The following is a 22,018-nucleotide window of genomic DNA, read 5'->3' as shown; positions in this document are numbered from 1 at the left end:
GGCAAGGTATGGCGAGGAGGGTGGGGGAGGGGTGGGTGGGGGTGGGGGGGGGGTGAAGGCGGGGTTTCCCCCCCTAGGTGGATTTATTTTGTCAAATCAGTTGTGCAATAGTCACTTTTGGTGAATTGTTTCTATACAATTCAGTTATATGACATTTAGGTATGACACAGGACTACACAAGCATTTTTAGTATAGAAATGTGTCAACAGACTAAAGCAGGGAACCACAATATTTTGCATACGAATTATGCAGAATGTAATATCATAACTGTCTATTACTTTTCTTGCAATTGAGCCAATTTTCCTTAGGTACGGTTTTGAGGTGTGTGTTCAACAGAATGTAGTATCAAAAACACATTCACAAAAAGTATGGGTTACTGAATGCTGAACTGCACTGTTATAATCACTAAGCCATTGTAAGACCTTACCTGTGTCCCTGTATCACTTGTCTCTGCTGCCCTTTGATAAAAAAAACTTCCCTATGTCCATTTTCCTTTTTTTTGGGCATATTTCAGTTAGTCACAGCAAAAGTCACCTAGTAAAAGTGAGATAATTGACAATATCAAAACATGCTAGGGCTGTACCGAATAGTTCGAAGCTTCGTTCATAATGTTGACATTCAAATTCTAAATCAACATAAAAAATTGTAAAAAAAAAAAGAAATTACATTTTTATTTGCCAAGGTATGGCGAGTGCCATACCTTGCCATACCAAATGGACGCCCCTGCAATAAGGTAAGGTCTGTTGAATTGACTGATCACTGTCACTGTGACCCAGTGGTGGAAAACAGTTAGCCTCATGCTAAGCTAAGCGCTAGCAGCTCCACCAACAACAACATAGGAAACATGAAATAGATTAGGACTTGTGGACCTCTAACACACATACGCTCACAAACTGATGTCAGTGTCTTAGGTGCTGTTGTGTGATCAATGAAGACATTTAATGTGATGTGTAGAACTACTCACCAAGCGTCCATCCAGTCCAGGGATGCCTCCGCTTCCTGGAAAGCCCCTCTCACCCTGCACACCACAGAAGAAGAAGAAGAAGAAGAAGAAGAAGAAGAAGAAGAAGAAGAAGAAGAAGAAGAAGAAGAAGAAGAAGAAGAAGAAGAAGAAGAAGAAGTCGAATGAAAAATTAGATATTCAAGTTAAAGTAATTTTGGAACCAGTTTCTAGGTAAAAAGGGTTGACTTGAGGAGAGATGACAGAGGATGGCAGACCCCTGTTAGCAGAAATTGTAAAAGCCTATCCCCCTAATTAATTCTAGTACTAATCGGAAATTGAGAGCAAACCATATTTCAACTTTTAACAGGACCAGGCAGTATCGGGTATTGACCTGATACCAGGCTAAAATATTCTTAAAAGCAAGAGGCTTCGCTCCTCTGGCTAAGATACTTGCACTTTGTATCAATCAATGTCACAGATACCAACAACTGAGTACTCGCGCACAATGCGGTTTCATGATGACAAAATGATGATCTATCTAGTGGAATTAGATCATGGAAGTTTGGCATGTTGTTCAATTACAATAAAACATTTTTTACCCTTTGTTTATATAAAGAACATTTCCACCCACAACTTCTTACAGAGTGAAGTAGCTGTCAAAAATGTTCAGTGTCAATGTAACCGAGTGGATTTGAACCTGGGACCATAGGATCCACAGGCGGCCGCACTAACCAGCTGAGCAAAAGGGTCAGACCCATTAGCAGGTGCTGGTTGACTGCGACTGACTCATTAGTAGTTGTTCTCCCCCTTACTTTTAAACCCTTCTCCTGATGGTGGTTACAAGGTCCTCGTTACCACCATTACTCATGGCAGATATGAACAAATCAGCAACTTCAAAAGCACTAATTGAGCACTTCAGACGAAGAACCAGATATAAGTATATTTTAAGTTTTCAGAGGAACAATGTTTTCAAACTTTATTATCTAAAGACATTATTATAGTTAAAGACAGTAGAGGTTGAGTACTTCATTATCTAAAGATGGTAAGCTAGAGTGTTGTGTTCACTCATAGTTAAAGACAGTAGAGGTTGAGTACTTTATTATCTAAATATGGTAAGTTAGAGTGTTGTGTTCACTCATAGTTAAAGACAGTAGAGGTTGAGTACTTTATTATCTAAACATGGTAAGTTAGAGTGTTGTGTTCACTCATACTGTAGTTAAATACAGTAGAGGTTGAGTTAAAGACAGTAGAGGACAGGTTGAGTAATTTATTATCTAAAGATGGTAAGTTAGAGTGTTGTTCACTCATAGTTAAAGATAGTAGAGGTTGAGTACTTTATTATCTAAAGATGGTAAGTTAGAGTGTTGTGTTCACGCATAGTTAAAGACAGTAGAGGTTGAGTACTTTATTATCTAAACATGGTAAGTTAGAGTGTTGTGTTTACTCATAGTTAAAGACAGTAGAGGTTGAGTACTTTATTATCTACAGATGGTAAGTTAGAGTGTTGTGTTCACTCATACTGTAGTTAAATACAGTAGAGGTTGAGTTAAAGACAGTAGAAGTTGAGTACTTTATTATCTAAAGATGGTAAGTTAGAGTGTTGTGTTCACTCATAGTTAAAGACAGTAGAGGTTGAGTACTTTATTATCTAAAGATGGTGAGTTAGAGTGTTGTGTTCACTCATAGTTAAAGACAGTAGAGGTTGAGTACTTTATTATCTAAAGATGGTAAGTTAGAGTGTTGTGTTCACGCATAGTTAAAGACAGTAGAGGTTGAGTACTTTATTATCTAAACATGGTAAGTTAGAGTGTTGTGTTCACTCATAGTTAAAGACAGTAGAGGTTGAGTACTTTATTATCTAAACATGGTAAGTTAGAGTGTTGTGTTCACTCATACTGTAGTTAAATACAGTAGATGTTGAGTTAAAGACAGTAGAGGTTGAGTACTTTATTATCTAAACATGGTAAGTTAGAGTGTTGTGTTCACTCATAGTTAAAGACAGTAGAGGTTGAGTACTTTATTATCTACAGATGGTAAGTTAGAGTGTTGTGTTCACTCATAGTTAAAGATAGTAGAGGTTGAGTACTTTGTTATCTAAACATGGTAAGTTAGAGTGTTGTGTTCACTCATAGTTAAAGACAGTAGAGGTTGAGTACTTTATTATGTAAACATGGTAAGTTAGAGTGTTGTGTTCACTCATACTGTAGTTAAATACAGTAAGAGGTTGAGTTAAAGACAGTAGAGGTTGAGTATTTTATTATCTAAACATGGTAAGTTAGAGTGTTGTGTTCACTCATAGTTAAAGACAGTAGAGGTTGAGTACTTTATTATCTAAACGTGGTAAGTTAGAGTGTTGTGTTCACTCATAGTTAAAGACAGTAGAGGTTGAGTACTTTATTATCTAAACATGGTAAGTTAGAGTGTTGTGTTCACTCATACTATAGTTAAATACAGTAGAGGTTGAGTTAAAGACAGTAGAGGTTGAGTACTTTATTATCTAAAGATGGTGAGTTAGAGTGTTGTGTTCACTCATAGTTAAAGACAGTAGAGGTTGAGTACTTTATTATCTAAAGATGGTGAGTTAGTGTTGTGTTCACTCATAGTTAAAGACAGTAGAGGTTGAGTACATTGTTATCTAAACATGGTTTAGCCGAGCGTACCACGGGTATTGCACTACCCCCCCTGCAGGTTCTATACAACAAGAGGTGCAAATCCAGAGCCTGCAGGATAATGAAAGACCCTCACCACCCCAATAACAGCCTGTTTCAGCTGCTGAGGTCAGGCAGACGCCTGCGAACCCCAGCTACTAGGACAGAGCGGCTTAGGCTCAGCTTCTTCCCCCAGGCCATCAGAGCCATGAACAATGAACATTGAGTGCTCAGAACATTGAACTATCCACACACAAGCACACATGAACACACACACAACACGCACGCTGTGCACGCTCACACACAAGCAGCCACTTAACACTTTAACATGAGCGGGCACACACTCATGTCGCACACACGCACACTTATGGCCAAAGGAAAGGACACTTTAAATTAGAATAACAGGAACAGTGTATTGCACTACCAAAGCTAACTAGCATGTCCCATATGCTCTGTAAATAACTATGTACAGATACCGAGATGTCACTCCATGTTACCTGTTACCTGTTTACTGCACAATGTTGTTTTTTCATTTTTTGATTCTATTATATGTTGTACCACTGTATTGCACATCGTTGCGGGCAAGACCACCCGCATTTCATTGTATACCTGTATGCCGTGACAATTAAAACTCTTGACTTGACAGTAGAGGTTGAGTACTTTATTATCTACAGATGGTAAGTTAGAGTGTTGTGTTCACTCATACTGTAGTTAAATACAGTAGAGGTTGAGTTAAAGACAGTAGAGGTTGAGTACTTTATTATCTAAACATGGTAAGTTAGAGTGTTGTGTTCACTCATAGTTAAAGACAGTAGAGGTTGAGTACTTTATTATGTAAACATGGTAAGTTAGAGTGTTGTGTTCACTCATACTGTAGTTAAATACAGTAGAGGTTGAGTTAAAGACAGTAGAGGTTGAGTACTTTATTATCTAAACATGGTAAGTTAGAGTGTTGTGTTCACCCATAGTTAAAGACAGTAGAGGTTTAGTACTTTATTATCTAAACATGGTAAGTTAGAGTGTTGTGTTCACTCATACTGTAGTTAAATACAGTAGAGGTTGAGTTAAAGACAGTAGAGGTTGAGTACTTTATTATCTAAACATGGTAAGTTAGAGTGTTGTGTTCACTCATAGTTAAAGACAGTAGAGGTTGAGTACTTTATTATGTAAACATGGTAAGTTAGAGTGTTGTGTTCACTCATACTGTAGTTAAATACAGTAGAGGTTGAGTTAAAGACAGTAGAGGTTGAGTACTTTATTATCTAAACATGGTAAGTTAGAGTGTTGTGTTCACCCATAGTTAAAGACAGTAGAGGTTTAGTACTTTATTATCTAAACATGGTAAGTTAGAGTGTTGTGTTCACTCATAGTTAAAGACAGTAGAGGTTGAGTACTTTATTATCTAAACATGGTAAGTTAGAGTGTTGTGTTCACTCATACTAGTTAAATACAGTAGAGTTTGAGTTAAAGACAGTAGAGGTTGAGTACTTTATTATCTAAAGATGGTGAGTTAGAGTGTTGTGTTCACTCATAGTTAAAGACAGTAGAGGTTGAGTACTTTATTATCTAAAGATGGTGAGTTAGTGTTGTGTTCACTCATAGTTAAAGACAGTAGAGGTTGAGTACTTTATTATCTAAAGATGGTGAGTTAGTGTTGTGTTCACTCATAGTTAAAGACAGTAGAGGTTGAGTACTTTATTATTTAAAGATGGTAAGTTAGAGTGTTGTGTTTGTTCATAGTTAAAGACAGTAGAGGTTGAGTACTTTATTATCTAAATATGGTAAGTTAGAGTGTTGTGTTCACTCATAGTTAAAGACAGTAGAGGTTGAGTACTTTATTATTTAAAGATGGTAAGTTAGAGTGTTGTGTTCACTCATAGTTAAAGACAGTAGAGGTTGAGTACTTTATTATCTAAAGATGGTAAGTTAGAGTGTTGTAGAGGTTGAGTACTTTATTATCTAAAGATGGTAGGCCCTTGTTACAGACACTGTTCTTGTGCTCGTTTGAATACGTTTTTGAATACGTTTGCTGTCCCTATTAGATAGAAATAACGTTTTGGCAGGAAAACGCATTGCCCTGCGGGAACGCTGAAAAGGTGTTTTCCTCGCCAAAACTCGCCAACAACGTAATCTGTAATCTGCGCGGAGCCGTTGTTGCTCAACGCCCATGCGCAGTAGATACCATCTGCGTGCCCTTCCGGTGACAACAGAGCTGTCCCAAATAGCTGCAGCTACCATGTGTTGTCAAGTTATTGTTATAAGGACCCCAGTCCAAGCTACAACAGTCTGCATTCCCTTAACAATTGTTTGTATTGAGCCGTATTGTATTGTACCCATTATGCAATATGTTAAATAAAGTTTACATCCATTCATTCTGCTAGCATTACCGATTGCATGAGCACTGCAGCTGGCTAACGTGAGCTAGCGTTAGCTATCAGACCCTGTTAGCTCAAGCTCCTCTTTCAATCTTAACAAGCATTAAACAAAATGGCCCAGTCATCTATTCACCTTTGTTTAATACACACGCCGTTGTCTCTAATGTTATCTAGCTACTGATAGCTCCCGATATCATCAGTTTGGTGCTGGCTGGTTAACGTGAGCTAGCGTTAGCTTCTAGCCACAATGCTATACTGTTATACTGGCATATTCCATTCACGTTAGCATGTAGCTAACAATGTAGCTAACAACATCGCCAATCCTTTTTGAGACTAAACTATCCGCTCTTGGTGGTCACTTGTGTTGATGTTAGTTTTGTTTCATCAACAAATGAGAGGCAGAACACACAGTGAATGTATCCGTTTTGTTTATTGCACTTTTATTACACTTTGCTGAAAAATAAGTGCTGCATTGGGTAAATAGGCATTTAAAGATGGCGGCGCCTTGTTGACATTTTCTTTGCAGGAAGTGTATCGGCACATTCAAGTTCTGATTGGTTGAAAATTGCCTTCATGTTCGCCACCTACTGCCACCTACTGCTTTGGCAGTGTACTACATCACTGTGCTCAGGTGACAAAACGAAAGTGTGACTCGCCTACCGGCTATGTTGCGACCTGGAAAAGCGAAACTCATCTGAAAACGAAACTCAGTCTAACCGCAGCCTAAAGTGTTGTGTTCACTCATAGTTAAAGACAGTAGAGGTTGAGTACTTTATTATCTAAAGATGGTGAGTTAGAGTGTTGTGTTCACTCATAGTTAAAGACAGTAGAGGTTGAGTACTTTATTATCTAAAGATGGTAAGTTAGAGTGTTGTGTATATATCATGTATAAAAACAGACTTATATGGTTCTTCAGTGCAAGGGTTCAATTGTTGGTGCAATCAAATCAGCAAATACATGACAGATGGATATGATACCTTTGTTCCGTTGCAGCCCGCTGTGCCCCTTGGACCTGGAGGCCCGTCCTGCCCTGGCAGACCCTGGGACCCGGGAAGAAACACAGGAAGTGATGTCACTCCAAAACACACAGGTAGGAGAGCGATGCAGCTCAGTTATGTTGAAGTATTTGAAAATGATTTACATCACATGCAATATTACAAGCATTGGACATGGTTCACATAAAAGACAGGGCTTGTGATTATGTCAGTCTGTGTTAAAAGGAATGGTTGGAAAACTCACTGGTATTCCTGGCGTTCCTGGAAATCCTGGCAATCCGGGAGGTCCCTATTAGGTGGTGAAAAAAAGCAAAAGCAAAAAGCAATCCGTTATGATTGTAGTATGAAGCAAACATAAACCAAAGTCTTTACTGGACAATTGGATAACATGGACTTGAAAATCGAGTCGAAATGGCGACATCTGCTGGACAAAGGTGGGTATTACAACCCAAGGTGAACTGTGCTGGGTCGCTAATCCATGTGAGCAGACAGGATCTAGGCCGGGAGTGCAGCATGGACAGCATGGACAGCATGGACAGCATGGGTTCACTGTGGCGCTACTTTGTGAAAATGGCTATTGAGTATACAAGTGTATCCAACAGAAAACAGAATGAGATTTAAAAAAAATAAATGGATGTAATATTCTACTCACTCTTATTCCTTTTGGGCCAGATGGTCCGGATGGTCCATCACCACCCTGAGAGAGAGAGAGAGAGAGAGAGAGAGAGAGAGAGAGAGAGAGAGAGAGAGAGAGAGAGAGAGAGAGAGAGAGAGAGAGAGAGAGAGAGAGAGAGAGAGAGAGAGAGAGAGAGAGAGAGAGAAATTAAATCAAGATAAAACATGGGAAGTAAAATCACATTGATTGATATCCAAGCACGTACAGTATATTAATAAATAATGACGTATTCCCTATCCTAAAAATGCTTAATACCAGTAATAGCGGTGGAGGCTTATTTGATTGAGCAACATATGCCACGTTTAGGGTCTTAGAAATATATTGACATTTTAAACTTGGAATGTCATTCTTTTTTAAAAGGGATTTTTGTTATATTGTAGATACTGATGACATATTTCACCTTTTCTGATGATTTAAAAACAATGAGGGCGAGCTATGCTAATGATTTGGCAAATTTTTACACCAAATTAAGAAAATATTTTATTTACAAAAAAAAAAAAAGTGACATTCCCGATATTAAGCAGTTGATTGCTATCGCACACGTTTCGCTAATAACCTGAATGACGTGTGTTGAGTTTTTCAGTGAGGACATCGCCTCCTATTCATCTTGAATGACATGTGTTGAGTTTTTCTTTGAATGACGTGTGTTGAGTTTTTCAGTGAGGACATCACCTCCTATTCATTTCCCCAACTGTCTTCCCTCTTCCTGCATCCAGCCTCTTTGGTGGAGCGTCCCAGAAGCGGTGCCACAGCTAGTGACTACAGATGACAGCAGGGCCGGCCGCTGCCTCTGCTCAAGTGCCTGACAGAACCAGCGGCGCTTACGCTACATTTAGTTTAATAACAGCTGCAGAACTCCAGAACTATTTGGAATGTCTGACCAGTGTGTGTTATGCACCATGATCTTGGTTACTCCTGTGTCACTGTGCATGCAGGTGATTGCTGCTAATTGGCTGATTGCTGCTAATTGGACACCTGGCTGGGAGGTTCAAAGGCACTTCCTCACCCACACATGCAGGGTGACTGTTGCTAGAAGAGATTGTGTAAACAGTGTCTCTTCCCTTGCCACCATTTTTTATCTTTAGTTTGAGCTAGTTATCATAATTAGAATAGTCTTTTGGTTTAAACACAGACCATTGATGTCTGTGTGCACTAATGTTGCTTCCCTTTGAGCCAGGGTCGTAACAGTTGGGCACTCGTCCGGGAGTGAATTTGGAAAACAGATACCCCTAGAATTTGTTTGTTGTTGTTTTTTTTTGCATGGTGTGTCTTGGTGCTGTAGTTTGGGTAGTGATCGTTACATGTTGTGTAACGTGGGGGCTTGAGCCGGTCTTCAAACAGGTGAGTATGCCCTTATTTTTGTGATTTTGACTGGCAGTTCTTCGTTTGACTGCAGTGTAGATGTAGAAGCTGTGAGTAGTCATATCAGATTATAAGGGGCACCTGTTTGACTTTGTTTATTATTATAATTTTTTTTGTGTAACACAGGGATGTTTTGTTGAAGGCATGTGCAGGTAGCGCCATGGGTGTGCGGTTTCCTGCTTGTTTGAATAGCCTACCTGTTAGCACCTGACCTCCTGCACGTATGACACATCTGCTTATTTCAGGGTGGTTGAATTATTTGCAACCTAGAAAGGTGCGCTCAGTAGAGCACACATCTCCACCAGGTCGCACGCCGAACACACAGGCGGACAGGCACAAAAACTGACTGCTCTCCTTATACTTATTAGTATTAGCATTAGCATGTTAACACTAACAAGGGGTGCTTCAGTGGTGCTTCAGCAGTGCTTCAGCTGTGCTTCAGCGTGCTTCAGTGGTTCTTTATGGTTCTTCATGGTTCTTCAGTGGTTCTTCGTGGTTCTTCAGTGGTTCTTTAGTGTTTCTTCAGTGGTTCCTTAGTGGTTCTTCAGTGGTTCTTTAGTGGCTCTTTAGTGGTTCTTCAGTGGTTCTTCGTGATTCTTCAGTGGTTCTTCAGTGGTTCTTCAGTGGTTCTTTAGTGGTTCTTCAGGTAAATTGTGTGTATGCTAGGGTGCTTTTGGCAGCTTTTGGTAACTCTAAAGCAGGGCTAGTCAACTAAATTGTTCAGGGGGCCACATTGTCAGAAACCCAAGGGGCCAGGGGCCGGACTGCCACGGCGCCTCCCCATGCTATGAATATATGTACACTTGACACAACACGCAACCACATTTTCACAACTTTTATTTAACTACATTGCAAAAGTAGTATACTTTTAAAAAAAAGTGCTTAATTTATGTGCCACATCTGCAACATCTCCTGCAAAAAGTGCTTCATTTATGACTGTGCAACAACTGCAACATCTCCTCTTCAACATTTCAATATAAAAATAAAATAAAAAACAAACAACTGCATGATGTGCATCTGAACATTCTAACATCAACACTTGAACAAAAAAACACATTTATAGTGCAGCTGAGCTTATGAAAAAGTGCTTCATGTCTGTGCAACAACAGCAAATCACAGCATCTTATTAGCACTTATTGTCCACTCTTAACTCTCAAACATCAGGGGGGGTGGGGGGCAGACAGGCCTAGCCTACATACACACATCTAATGAGAGAGATTGCACTTCTTTGACTGGGCAATGGCAGAGAAAGAGGGTTCATAGGAAGTGAGGGCTACCCGCAAACAGTGATGCAAATGCTAATTTGTCAAGGAGGCACGTTGCTTGTTTTAATGGCATTCATGTGAGAGAAACTGAATTCACAGGTGTATGTTGAGCCAAACATTGTTAGCACAGATATTGCCAGCGTTTTTATTTTGGGGAATGTGTTGACATGAATACACTTTATCCAAAATGTTGTGGTGGATTCATTCTCAAGTGCCTGCTTCAGAGCAGATGATGCTTGCATGTAAATTATTTCAAGTTGCAGGAGACCTTCATCAATGTGAAGTGATGCAAGGAACTCTTGTCCTTTTGTGGAAATAGCAGCTACATTGGCAAATGGGTTGCTCACAAAATGCATCAATTCTCTGGGCATGTCAAATTCATCAAATCGACTTGCAAAGTTTTCCCTCAATTTATCAATGAAATCTGTCATTAATTGAGTGACCTTTGGCTCAATTGTGCGTGTGAACGTTGACATGAAAAGAAAAAAGTTAAAAAGAAATATTAAATATATATATATTTTTAATTATCATGTAATCTTTTGCGGGCCGGTCAGAATCATCCCGCGGGCCGGATCTGGCCACCAGTTGAATAGCCCTGCTCTAAAGTGAGTAGTTTGTGGCGCTGAAAACTACTGCCTTGGGGACTTTGAGGGCTATACTCATTGAGGAGCAGGTGCTTGTGGCAAAGGTGGATGAGCCTCTTTTGTCTGAGGTATCTCCACAACTCTCTGGTGTGGCGGAAGGTGTTGCCATTGATTGGGGCCCTAGGGAGTTAGCATTTAAGGAAAAACAGCTACAACAAGAGCGTGAGCTTAGGGAACAGCAGCAGCAACAAGAGCGTGAGCTTAGGGAACAGCAGCTACAGCAAGAGCGTGAACAGCGTGGGCTTGAGGAGAAACAAATGTTGCAAGAGCGTGAGTTTAAGTTGCTAGAGCACGAACGTGCACTGAAGGAGCTTGAATTTAAGCATGCTGCCTTGCAGGCAGGTTCTCTGCATTCAGAGTCGTGTTCCGGTTTTGATGTCGGCAAAAATATTAGGATGGTGCCTCCTTTTTTTGAGAAGGATGTGGATAGGTATTTTCCCCTTTTTGAACGGGTGGCAACCACGTTGAAGTGGCCTAATACGGCCTGGACGCTGCTGCTGCGGTGTGTTCTCGTTTGCAAGGCATAGGAGGCGTATACTACTCTGTCCCTTGAACAGAGTGCTGACTATGAGCTTGGTAAAGCTTCCATATTGAGGGCTTATGAGTTAGTCCCAGAGGCCTATCGTCAGCGTTTTAGAGGCTTTCGCAGGTCGGAGGGACAGTCGTATGTTGAATTTGGAAAAGAGAAGGAGAACCTATTTGATAGATGGTGCACCTCGCAGAAGGCAGAGTCAAGGGAGCAGCTTAGACAGTTGATTCTCCTAGAGGAATTTAAAAGATGTGTTCCTGATACTGTTTCCACTAATCTAAACGAGCGTAAGGTGTTGGAGATAGGCGACGCTGCTGTCTTGGCTGATGAGTTTGTGTTAACACACAAGTCCGTCTTTGTGGAGGAATACCGTGTTGAGTCCAGGGGTAGGCGTCCTTTTCAGGGGGGCCGTTTTCCCAAAACCTGTGTCTGCTGGTCAGTTTACTTCACCTCCTAGGCATGGTGGTTCTGCTAGTGCATTCCCAGAGGGGATTATATGTTTCTACTGTAAGGAGCCTGGTCATATCGTTGCTGGGTGCCCTGTGCTTGAACAGAAAAAATGTCAAGACTGTGGCTCTGGTAGAAACCGTATGCAGAACACCTATGCCGACGTTAGAGGGTGATGGGGGAAGTATCAAAGGTGTGGACAAAGAGCTCGAGGGCTCCTCAAGGTTTATGATGGATGGCTTTGTTTCCCTGACTGATGCCCTAGAGTCAAAGCAGGCTATAACAATATGGAGAGATACAGGAGCTTTTCAGTCCCTCATTCTGGAGGGTATTTTGCCGTTTTCAGAAAAGTCTTCATTGCATTCCGGTGCCGTTGTTCAAGGCTTTGGAGGAGGCTTTGTGGATGCACCTTTGCATGAGGTCACACTCAACTCTCCCTTATTATCAGGCAATGTTGTCGTGGGGGTATGTTCTCACATTCCCATAAGAGGTGTGTCCTTCATTCTAGGGAATGATTTGGCTGGTGACAAAGTGCTGGCTACTCCAGTTGTAATTCCCATTCCTGTGGTTTCTGAGGTCCCTGATGAGCTGGCACAGAAACATCCAGGAGTGTTCCCTGTGTATGCTGTGACATGGGCAATGTCAAAGGACAAAAGTGATGTTGTTGATACTTCAAATTGTGACATTACACTTGGTGACACGTTCTTTGTTGACTTGGAAAGTGACCCTGTTGAGGGATTTGGGAAGGTGATACCATCTCATGAGGAGCTAGCGCTAGAGCAAAATAGAGATGTCTCCCTTGTCGTCCCTCTTTGAAGTGGCCGCTTTTAACCGTGAGATGGCGCGGCGTAGTTTAAGTAATGCAGGTGCAGGCGTTGTTGTTGAAGGTTTTGGAATGCACACTATGAATGTACCTCTGCATAGTGCTTGTTCTTCTTTGTGCCCTAGTGTCGGGCCCGGTGGTGGAACCGAAGGTGACCTGCGTGCCGGATACGCATGTGGCAGGAGATGACCTCGGCAGCGCAGTGTCTCAAGGTCTTCCCAGCCTGTACGGTGGCTGAGGCCACGGACCGAATTGGAGGATGAGTGTGGGAAGGATGCTATGAGAAATGTTGCTGATTCAGGTGGCACCATTTCTGTTAGTGTTTCTGGTGTTTCATGCACCGTTCTGGTTGAAGAGGCTACAAAGGCCCTGACTTAAAGGATAACTCCACTTTTTTTTTTTTAAATTCGCTTATTTAACATCTTCCCTGGAGTTAGACAAGAAGATGCATACCTTTTTTTGTCTCTGTGCGTGCATTTTAGCTTTTGGGAATAGACGCTCCGTTAGCATAGCTTAGCTTCATCACTGGAAGTGGGGGAGGACAGTAGCCTTACAAGTGCCTTACAGTGTATTGCAAGGTCTGACATTGACCAAACTTGATATGCATGACCTTGGTGGGCTCTAGGTCAACTCCTGAAAAGGGGGTCAATGTCAGACCTTGCAATACATTGTAAGGCACTGTAAGGCTACTGTCCTCCCCCACTTCCAGTGATGAAGCTAAGCTATGCTAATGGAGCGTCTATTCCCAAAGCTAAAATGCACGCACAGAGACAAAAAAGGTATGCATCTTCTTGTCTAACTCCAGGGAAGATGTTAAATAAGCTAATTTAAAAAAAAAGTGGAGTTATCCTTTAAGCTACCAGCCTTCCCACAGTAGCTCTACTGTACATGATGTTTCACTTGTAGGCAGGATGATCCCAGTATGTCAGTTGATGATTCTAATGATGATTCACGACCTAGTCTAATGAGAGGCAACCATTTTGATCGTGACGTAGTTGATGTGTGTGCCACCATTTTTGAGTCATGACGTTGGTTTATGTGCCGCCATTTTGAATCGTGAGAATGTCATAGCTGTTTCCAGTTTGATGCCTCTTTTTGACAGGTCGGTATGGGTGGAGCGGCCTGTTCAAACAAAGTTTTTGTTTTGGGATGATCTGTTCATGGGGTGGATTGGCTTTTAGGCCTGGCGCCTCAGTAGAACAGGTGGTGGTGAAGACAGATCGGATGTTCCCACCAGATTCACTCCATCTGGGTCCAGCAGGATACATTTTGAGGGGGGGGCTCATTTAGCCAAGAGTCGGGGAGATGTTGTTTGTATTAAACAACATTGTCGAATGTTCTCGTGTGGGGAGCATTCGACAACGTTGATGGTCTTGTTCGACAGGGGCCGACCCATTGCCGCTTTGTGGTAGTGACTCACTGTTTGTGATTTGTTGTGTAGTGGTTGCCTCCTGGGCAACCATTTTGGTGGGGGAAGTGTTATGTACCCATGATCTTGGTTACTCCTGTTGTCACTGTGCATGCAGGTGATTGCTGCTAATTGGCTGATTGCTGCTAATTGGACACCTGGCTGGGAGGTTCAAAGGCACTTCCTCACCCACACATGCAGGGTGACTGTTGCTAGAAGAGATTGTGTAAACAGTGTCTCTTCCCTTGCCACCACTTTTTTATCTTTAGTTTGAGCTAGTTATCATAATTAGAATAGTCTTTTGGTTTAAACACAGACCATTGATGTCTGTGTGCACTAATGTTGCTTCCCTTTGAGCCAGGGTCATAACAGTGTGTCTGACTCTTAATTATTATTATCATCCCAGCTTCGAGATAGCAGACCCTCACTCCTGCACCTTGTGTATACTGTTTATTTTTCTCATATTTTTCATGCTTCAGAATTAATAAAAACATTGTACACTGTTTTCTCATATTTCTATATTCAGATTTTACTTTATTGCCTATAATTTATGTATTTCTTCTATTACCTTGCCCCATACCTGTACTCCCCTTCTACCATGCTGCTTCATGTTCAGAATTAATAAAACATTGTACACTGTTTTCTCATATTTCTATATTCAGATTTTACTTTATTGCCTATATTTATGTATTTCTTCTATTACCTTGCCCATACCTGTACTCCCCTCTCCCATGCTGCTATGACGCTTGAAATTTCCCCAAGGGGGTCAATAAAGGAATATCTTATCTTAGTTTCATGGTCAAGGGTCGTTCCCCCCCCCCATTAACTTACCTTCTCTCCGCGGCCTCCGATGGGACCCTCAGGCCCAGGGAACCCAGGGACTCCCGGCTGCCCCTGGAGACCGGGGAAGCCCCTCTCCCCCTGCAGGGCAGGAGAAACACATGCTGTTATGTCCTCTCCTCCACTGAAGACATCCTCAGTCCACCTCTAGTCAAGCTCTTTGCCGACCCGACAATTGGCGATTTCATTGAGAAAAAAAAAACCAACCAAACCAAACCAACGGGTGAATCGACTATGAAGGTTCGGTCCTACACTGTAGATGACCTACATCACATGGATAACACTATGGATACTAACTAATAAAACACAGGATATGATTTGATTATCCATTGTGCCATAAATAAATTAAATAATAAAAATAAATGGTGCATTTATATAGCGCTTTTATCCAAAGCACTTTACAATTTTGTTCCTCACATTCATTCACCCATTCACACACCGATGGTGGAGGCAACCATGCAAGGTGCCAACCTGCACATCGGAAGGAATTAGGGGTTAAGTGCCTTGCTCAAGGACACTTTGACACGCTGCCCCGGGAGGAGCGGGTATAGAACCAGAAACCTTCCGACTACCAGACGACTGCTCTACCTCCTGAGCCACTGTCGCCCCTAAACAAGGGCCAGCAAGCTTTACATCTGTATCAGATTTAGATAAGTTCACTTACATCTGTATCAGATTTAGATAAGTACACTTACATCTGTATCAGATTTAGATAAGTACACTTACATCTGTATCAGATTTAGATAAGTACACTTACATCTGTACCAGATTTAGATAAGTACACTTACATCTGTACCAGATTTAGATAAGTACACTTACATCTGTACCAGATTTAGATAAGTACACTTACATCTGTACCAGATTTAGATAAGTACACTTACATCTGTATCAGATTTAGATAAGTACACTTACATCTGTATCAGATTTAGATAAGTACACTTACATCTGTACCAGATTTAGATAAGTACACTTACATCTGTATCAGATTTAGATAAGTACACTTACATCTGTATCAGATTTAGATAAGTACACTTACATCTGTACCAGATTTAGATAAGTACACTTACATCTGTACCAGATTTAGATAAGTACACTTACATGATCTGTATCAGATTTAGATAAGTACACTTACATCTGTACCAGATTTAGATAAGTACACTTACATCTGTACCAGATTTAGATAAGTACACGATGGGCTGTTCTCAACTTGAGATGATCTTAGTCAAGTAAAAATAGCCATTGGATTTCATGGGCCGATCAATTAACTGATTCGACCAACAAGTCTGTGAAATTGTCTTTTTCGGCCGGCGTGGAACAACCAGGAGGACCGCACGGACTCCGTTATACAAATCTAATTCAAAATGATAATGATGTAATTTGTGATGAACTGCGACCAATGTGGCGACAGGAATGAGCAGAGGACTAATATTCATCCCCCTACATTGCAAATCAAGAAGACTATGGCAAATAAAACAATCTTAAGTCAGATAATCATCAGTCTGTAGTAACATCAGTGCCTCTTATTTATTTACTTCTTGACATGGTATTTCTATAGCAAAGTTGTATCAGTGAATGGGCACTTCTGCATCTTTCCACCCCATCAACCAATAATTATGGCGGCCGTGTGATTGAGAATTTATTGTGTGAAAGATCCATAGTCGATCAAGATTTTGACAACAGATTTGTTGAAAAAGTGGCAGCCCTGGTATAAACACACACACACACACACACACACACACACACACACACACACACATACTGTACATACACACTATGATTAGCACACACATATCTCATATCAAATATACAGTAGAGTAGGAAGACCCTCACTCTGCAGTGAGCACATACAAACAGAACCTTTGACATGCCTGCAGTGGTTGCACTGTAACCTAAGTGGAATGGACCTTTTCACAGACGTGTTGTAGGGTAAAGATGAGTTGCTATAATAATATTCATGATGCCACTTGATGCCAGTGTTTCCAGCAGCACTGATATTACTAGTGACTACTGTAGTTGTCAATGCTGGTACACTGGCACATCGAAATCAAGCGTACCCATTATTAATGTGACATACAGTGCATTCAGAAAGTATTCAGCCCCCTTCACTTTATGTTGTTGTTGTTCATTTTAATGATTCGATTAAATCAATCTCTACACAATATTTCTTATTGTTAAAACAAGTTTGTTTTAATTGACTGGCATAAACCACATGGGATGGGACTGGCATAAACCACATGGGACTGGCATAAACCACATGGGACTGGCATAAACTACATGCGACTGGCATAAACCACATGGGACTGGCATAAACTACATGGGACTGGCATAAACCACATGGGACTGGCATAAACTACATGAGACTGGCATAAACCACATGAGACTGGCATAAACTACACAGGACTGCCATAAACCACATGGGACTGGCATAAACTACATGAGACTGGCATCAACCACATGAGACTGGCATAAACCACATGGGACTGGCATAAACCACATGGGACTGGCATAAACGACATGAGACTGGCATAAACCACGTGGGACTGGCATAAACTACATGAGACTGGCATAAACCACATGGGACTGGCATAAACCACATGGGACTGGCATAAACCACATGGGACTGGCATAAACCACAGGGGACTGGCATAAACCACATGGGACTGGCATAAACTACATGAGACTGGCATCAACCACATGAGACTGGCATAAACCACATGGGACTGACATAAACCACATGGGACTGGCATAAACGACATGAGACTGGCATAAACCACGTGGGACTGGCATAAACTACATGAGACTGGAATAAACCACATGGGACTGGCATAAACCACATGGGACTGGCATAAACCACAGGGGACTGGCATAAACCACATGGGACTGGCATAAACCACGTGGGACTGGCATAAACTACATGAGACTGGCATAAACCACATGAGACTGGCATAAACTACACGGGACTGCCATAAACCACATGGGACTGGCATAAACTACATGAGACTGGCATAAACCACATGAGACTGGCATAAACCACATGGGACTGGCATAAACCACATGGGACTGGCATAAACAACATGAGACTGGCATAAACCACGTGGGACTGGCATAAACTACATGAGACTGGCATAAACCACATGGGACTGGCATAAACCACATGGGACTGGCATAAACCACATGGGACTGGCATAAACCACAGGGGACTGGCATAAACCACATGGGACTGGCATAAACCACGTGGGACTGGCATAAACTACATGAGACGGGCATAAACCACATGGTACTGGCATAAACCACATGGGACTGGCATAAACCACATGGGACTGGCATAAACTACATGGGACTGGCATAAACCACATGCGACTGGCATAAACCACATGGGACTGGCATAAACTACATGAGACTGGCATAAACCACATGGGACTGGCATAAACTACATGGGACTGGCATAAACCACATGAGACTGGCATAAACTACATGGCACTGGCATAAACCACATGGGACTATTATGACTGTAAAGAGCAGACTATTGTGGTTCCATTGAACCCCTTTTCATTCAGATATCTGGAGGTCAGAGGTCAAGGGACCCCTTTGAAAATGGCCATGCCCATTCTTTCCCAGTCAAAATGTGACTACTGTACTAAACTATGGTTTACCCCCTTTTGCCGGTGAGCTAGCATGACACGGTCAGCATGTTCGGATTCCTTGCCATCTCTCGTTTCACACGATAGCACTATCTTCACTCAATCAAATACATTTAATATATTTTAAGTCTATGAAACAAACAAAATGTGGAAAGAGGTGAGTGGGGCCGAATACTTTCCGAAGGCACTGTCTATCAGTCCATAGCGTGGGAAATCTTTCAGTACAATCATTTCCAGGGTGGTGGTACTTTTGACAATGGCTACTGCTTCATAGGAAGTGAATGTCTGAAGTGAAGAATTAATAAGAGCGGAATTCAGTTGTTTCTGGATAGTTTATGTATGTGAATTGTTCTCCTGGTGATTGTGTTCCTTGTTGTTTCAATCTGTGTACGTTCTTGCTGTTATCTTTGTGTGTGTGTGTGTATGTGTGTGTGTGTATGAGTGTGTGTGTGTGTGTGTGTGTGTGTGTGTGTGTGTGTGTGTGTGTGTGTGTGTGTGTGTGTGTGTGTGTGTGTGTGTGTGTGTGTGTGTGTGTGTGTGTGTGTGTGTGTGTGTGTGTTATTCACTCACCTTAGTTCCTTTCACTCCACTACAGTCACACTTTGATCCTGCTGAGCAGCCATGACAAGCCTGTTAAATAGACATAGAGAAAGGGGGAGAGAGAGAGGGGGAGAGAGAAATAGGGAGAGAGAGATAGAGAGAGATAGGGAGAGAGAGAGAGAGAGAGAGAGAGAGAGAGACATTTTAATATTGCAAGTGGAAACCATTATGTGCCATTGAATATGCATCAATTTGAGTATGATTTTGAACACCAGCTTTTTTTTTATGCGAAGCTCCTCTATAATGTCACTAACTCACTCACTCATTCATTCAGTCAGTCACCGATTCATCCATTCACTCATCCATTCATTAATTCATTCATGCATTCACTCACTCACTCACTCACTCACTCACTCACTCACTCACTCACTCACTCACTCACTCACTCACTCACTCACTCACTCACTCGCTATGCCCCCTAGTGGTATCCCATAAGCATTATGTTGACATCAACATGATTCCACTTCCACACAACATCAACACAGGTGACCCAGAGACCACAGTATGAACGCTCCTGGTAGGAAAACATTAGGTTGAGCACCATTCAATTGTACTGACATTTAAAATAGTGTTTATAGGGCAGCACGTTTTTCTGTTTGTCCAAAACCAGGGTCGATGTGCGAAGTATTTATGTTACTGACATTCTGAGCCGTGTTTATACTGTAGCTAGGTTAGGGTGACCAAACGTCCTCTTTTGCCCGGACATGTCCTCTTTTCACGCCCTGTCCGGGGCGTCCGGGGGGGGTTTATAAATTCATGGAAATGTCCGGGGTTTCATTGTTTTTAAGTTTCAGTTTCAGTTTCACGGACCTTTGCGAGCATCTGAAGGCTCGGGACTGCATTTTTCGCCGAACATATACATTACCGAATTAAAGCGCTATTCGTTGCCGTTCGAATGCCATCTGAATTGCCCAAATCCGTGCCTCGGTTCTCGAGTTACATGCCGATATGTCAGGCGTGCGCCAGATTATCACCCCGGACTCCCGGAGAAGCATGCAGCTGCAGAGCCGCAGAGCCGCAGAGCAAGTAATAAACAGATTAAAAAACAAACAAGCAGGAGTATAGAATGAAGTGTAAACGTATGTATTCCTACCCCCTTGATTGATTGATTGAAAACTTTATTAACAGATTGCAGAATGGGTACAATACAGTACGGCTCAATACACACAATTGTTAAGGGGATGCAGACCAGAGAAAGACTTTCGTCTTGTTTACATCAGGGTCCCCCATTTTCAATTCATCATATGACATACATGACATACAGATAGACAGTATTCAATATACCTTCACACTCTATTATCTTATGCAACTCATATTCACTCCACAAACTGAAATATACATACATTGTTGAATGAACAGCCTGTTTCTTGAAGTTAGACTCTCCTCTAAATTGTAACCCCCCCTCTCTATAACAGCATTTTTGGATGTTACCCGGGAGTGAATTGTTTCATGCTTTAAACATGATTTGTGCAGTCTTAAATTCAGCCAGGTCCCAGAGTTTCATGGCATGTGATTTAAAAAATAGTGTGTTTGTGTGTTCCAGATATCCTACCTTATTGATAATCAAATCAAAATCAAATGTATTTGTAAGGCCCGACAGCACACGTTCATGTCCCTTCAGGCCCATGTCCCTTCAGGCTATGGATTTGCAGTGTTTTCCAGCTTATACAAAAAATATATATATTATTTTGGAATATTGCAACTATACTACACAAAAACGTGAGTACACAAGTTCAACTCATGTTCAGCCCTATGTTACTCATTAGCACTAAAAGTGATTTTTCTTTATTGTGTACGAAACTTGAGAATGTTATCTTTCAAAAGAGACCAGGCTTATGCATGTGCTATAAGCATACAGTATAAAGATAAGCTTTGCAAAAAAAGTATGCAGTCCTCAAGTTCAAGTATAAAAAAAGAATGGCCGCTTTTCTGGGTGCATGTTTCCAAGTATAATAAAACAATAAAGGCATCTTTGAGTAAACTTTTAGTAGAGATTCAAGATTCAAGAGGTTTATTCATCACATACAGTACAGTACACAAGACATAGTGAAATGAAGGTGGCCATGCCCGCTTCGATTGTGCAAAGTATAATTAAGTATCTCGAGGCTGGGGCCAGCATGTCCTCTTTTTTGGAAATCAAAATATGGTCACCCTAAGCTAGGTTAGCTAAGTATTTACGTTACTGACATTCTGAGCCGTATTTATACTGTAGCTAGGTTAGCTAAGTATTTATGTTACTGACATTCTGAGCCGTGTTTATACTGTAGCTAGGTTAGCTAAGTATTTACGTTACTGACATTCTGAGCCGTGTTTATACTGTAGCTAGGTTAGCTAAGTATTACGTTACTGACGTTCTGAGCCATATTTATACTGTAGCTAGGTTAGCTAAGTATTAGGTTACTGACGTTCTGAGCCATGTTTATACTGTAGCTAGGTTAGCTAAGTATTTACGTTACTGACATTCTGAGCCGTGTTTATACTGTAGCTAGGTTAGCTAAGTATTTACGTTACTGACATTCTGAGCCGTATTTATACTGTAGCTAGGTTAGCTAAGTATTACGTTACTGACGTTCTGAGCCGTATTTATACTGTAGCTAGGTTAGCTAAGTATTACGTTACTGACGTTCTGAACCATGTTTATACTGTAGCTAGGTTAGCTAAGTATTACGTTACTGACGTTCTGAGCCATGTTTATACTGTAGCTAGGTTAGCTAAGTAATTAAGTTACTGAAATTCTGAGCTGTGGTTAGCTACAGTATTTGGAGGAGAGAGAGAAAGAAAAGGCTCAGCCTGTAGTTGTTACTTAGAGTTACATTGTAACT

General features: G+C 41.4%; 1 protein-coding gene across 1 annotated transcript in view; it reads right to left on the bottom strand.

Moving 5' to 3' along the window:
* Positions 1 to 21,613, bottom strand: part of col4a5 (collagen, type IV, alpha 5 (Alport syndrome)) — a gene marked incomplete at its 5' end in the record, with an annotated part of 95,305 nt that extends 73,692 nt beyond the window's left edge. The window contains 7 exons of the mRNA XM_084327702.1: positions 965 to 1,018; positions 6,944 to 7,006; positions 7,206 to 7,250; positions 7,614 to 7,658; positions 14,947 to 15,036; positions 19,167 to 19,226; positions 21,602 to 21,613. Of these exons, the coding sequence (XP_084183828.1) occupies positions 965 to 1,018; positions 6,944 to 7,006; positions 7,206 to 7,250; positions 7,614 to 7,658; positions 14,947 to 15,036; positions 19,167 to 19,226; positions 21,602 to 21,613 (369 nt within the window). The remainder of the gene's footprint in view (positions 1 to 964; positions 1,019 to 6,943; positions 7,007 to 7,205; positions 7,251 to 7,613; positions 7,659 to 14,946; positions 15,037 to 19,166; positions 19,227 to 21,601) is intronic.
* Between the last annotated feature and the right edge of the window lie 405 nt (positions 21,614 to 22,018).

This window comes from Notolepis coatsorum (assembly GCF_963971535.1).
Source record: "Notolepis coatsorum genome assembly, chromosome: 13".
Lineage (NCBI taxonomy): Eukaryota > Metazoa > Chordata > Actinopteri > Aulopiformes > Paralepididae > Notolepis > Notolepis coatsorum.
This window is presented reverse-complemented; position numbering and strand designations above follow the sequence as displayed.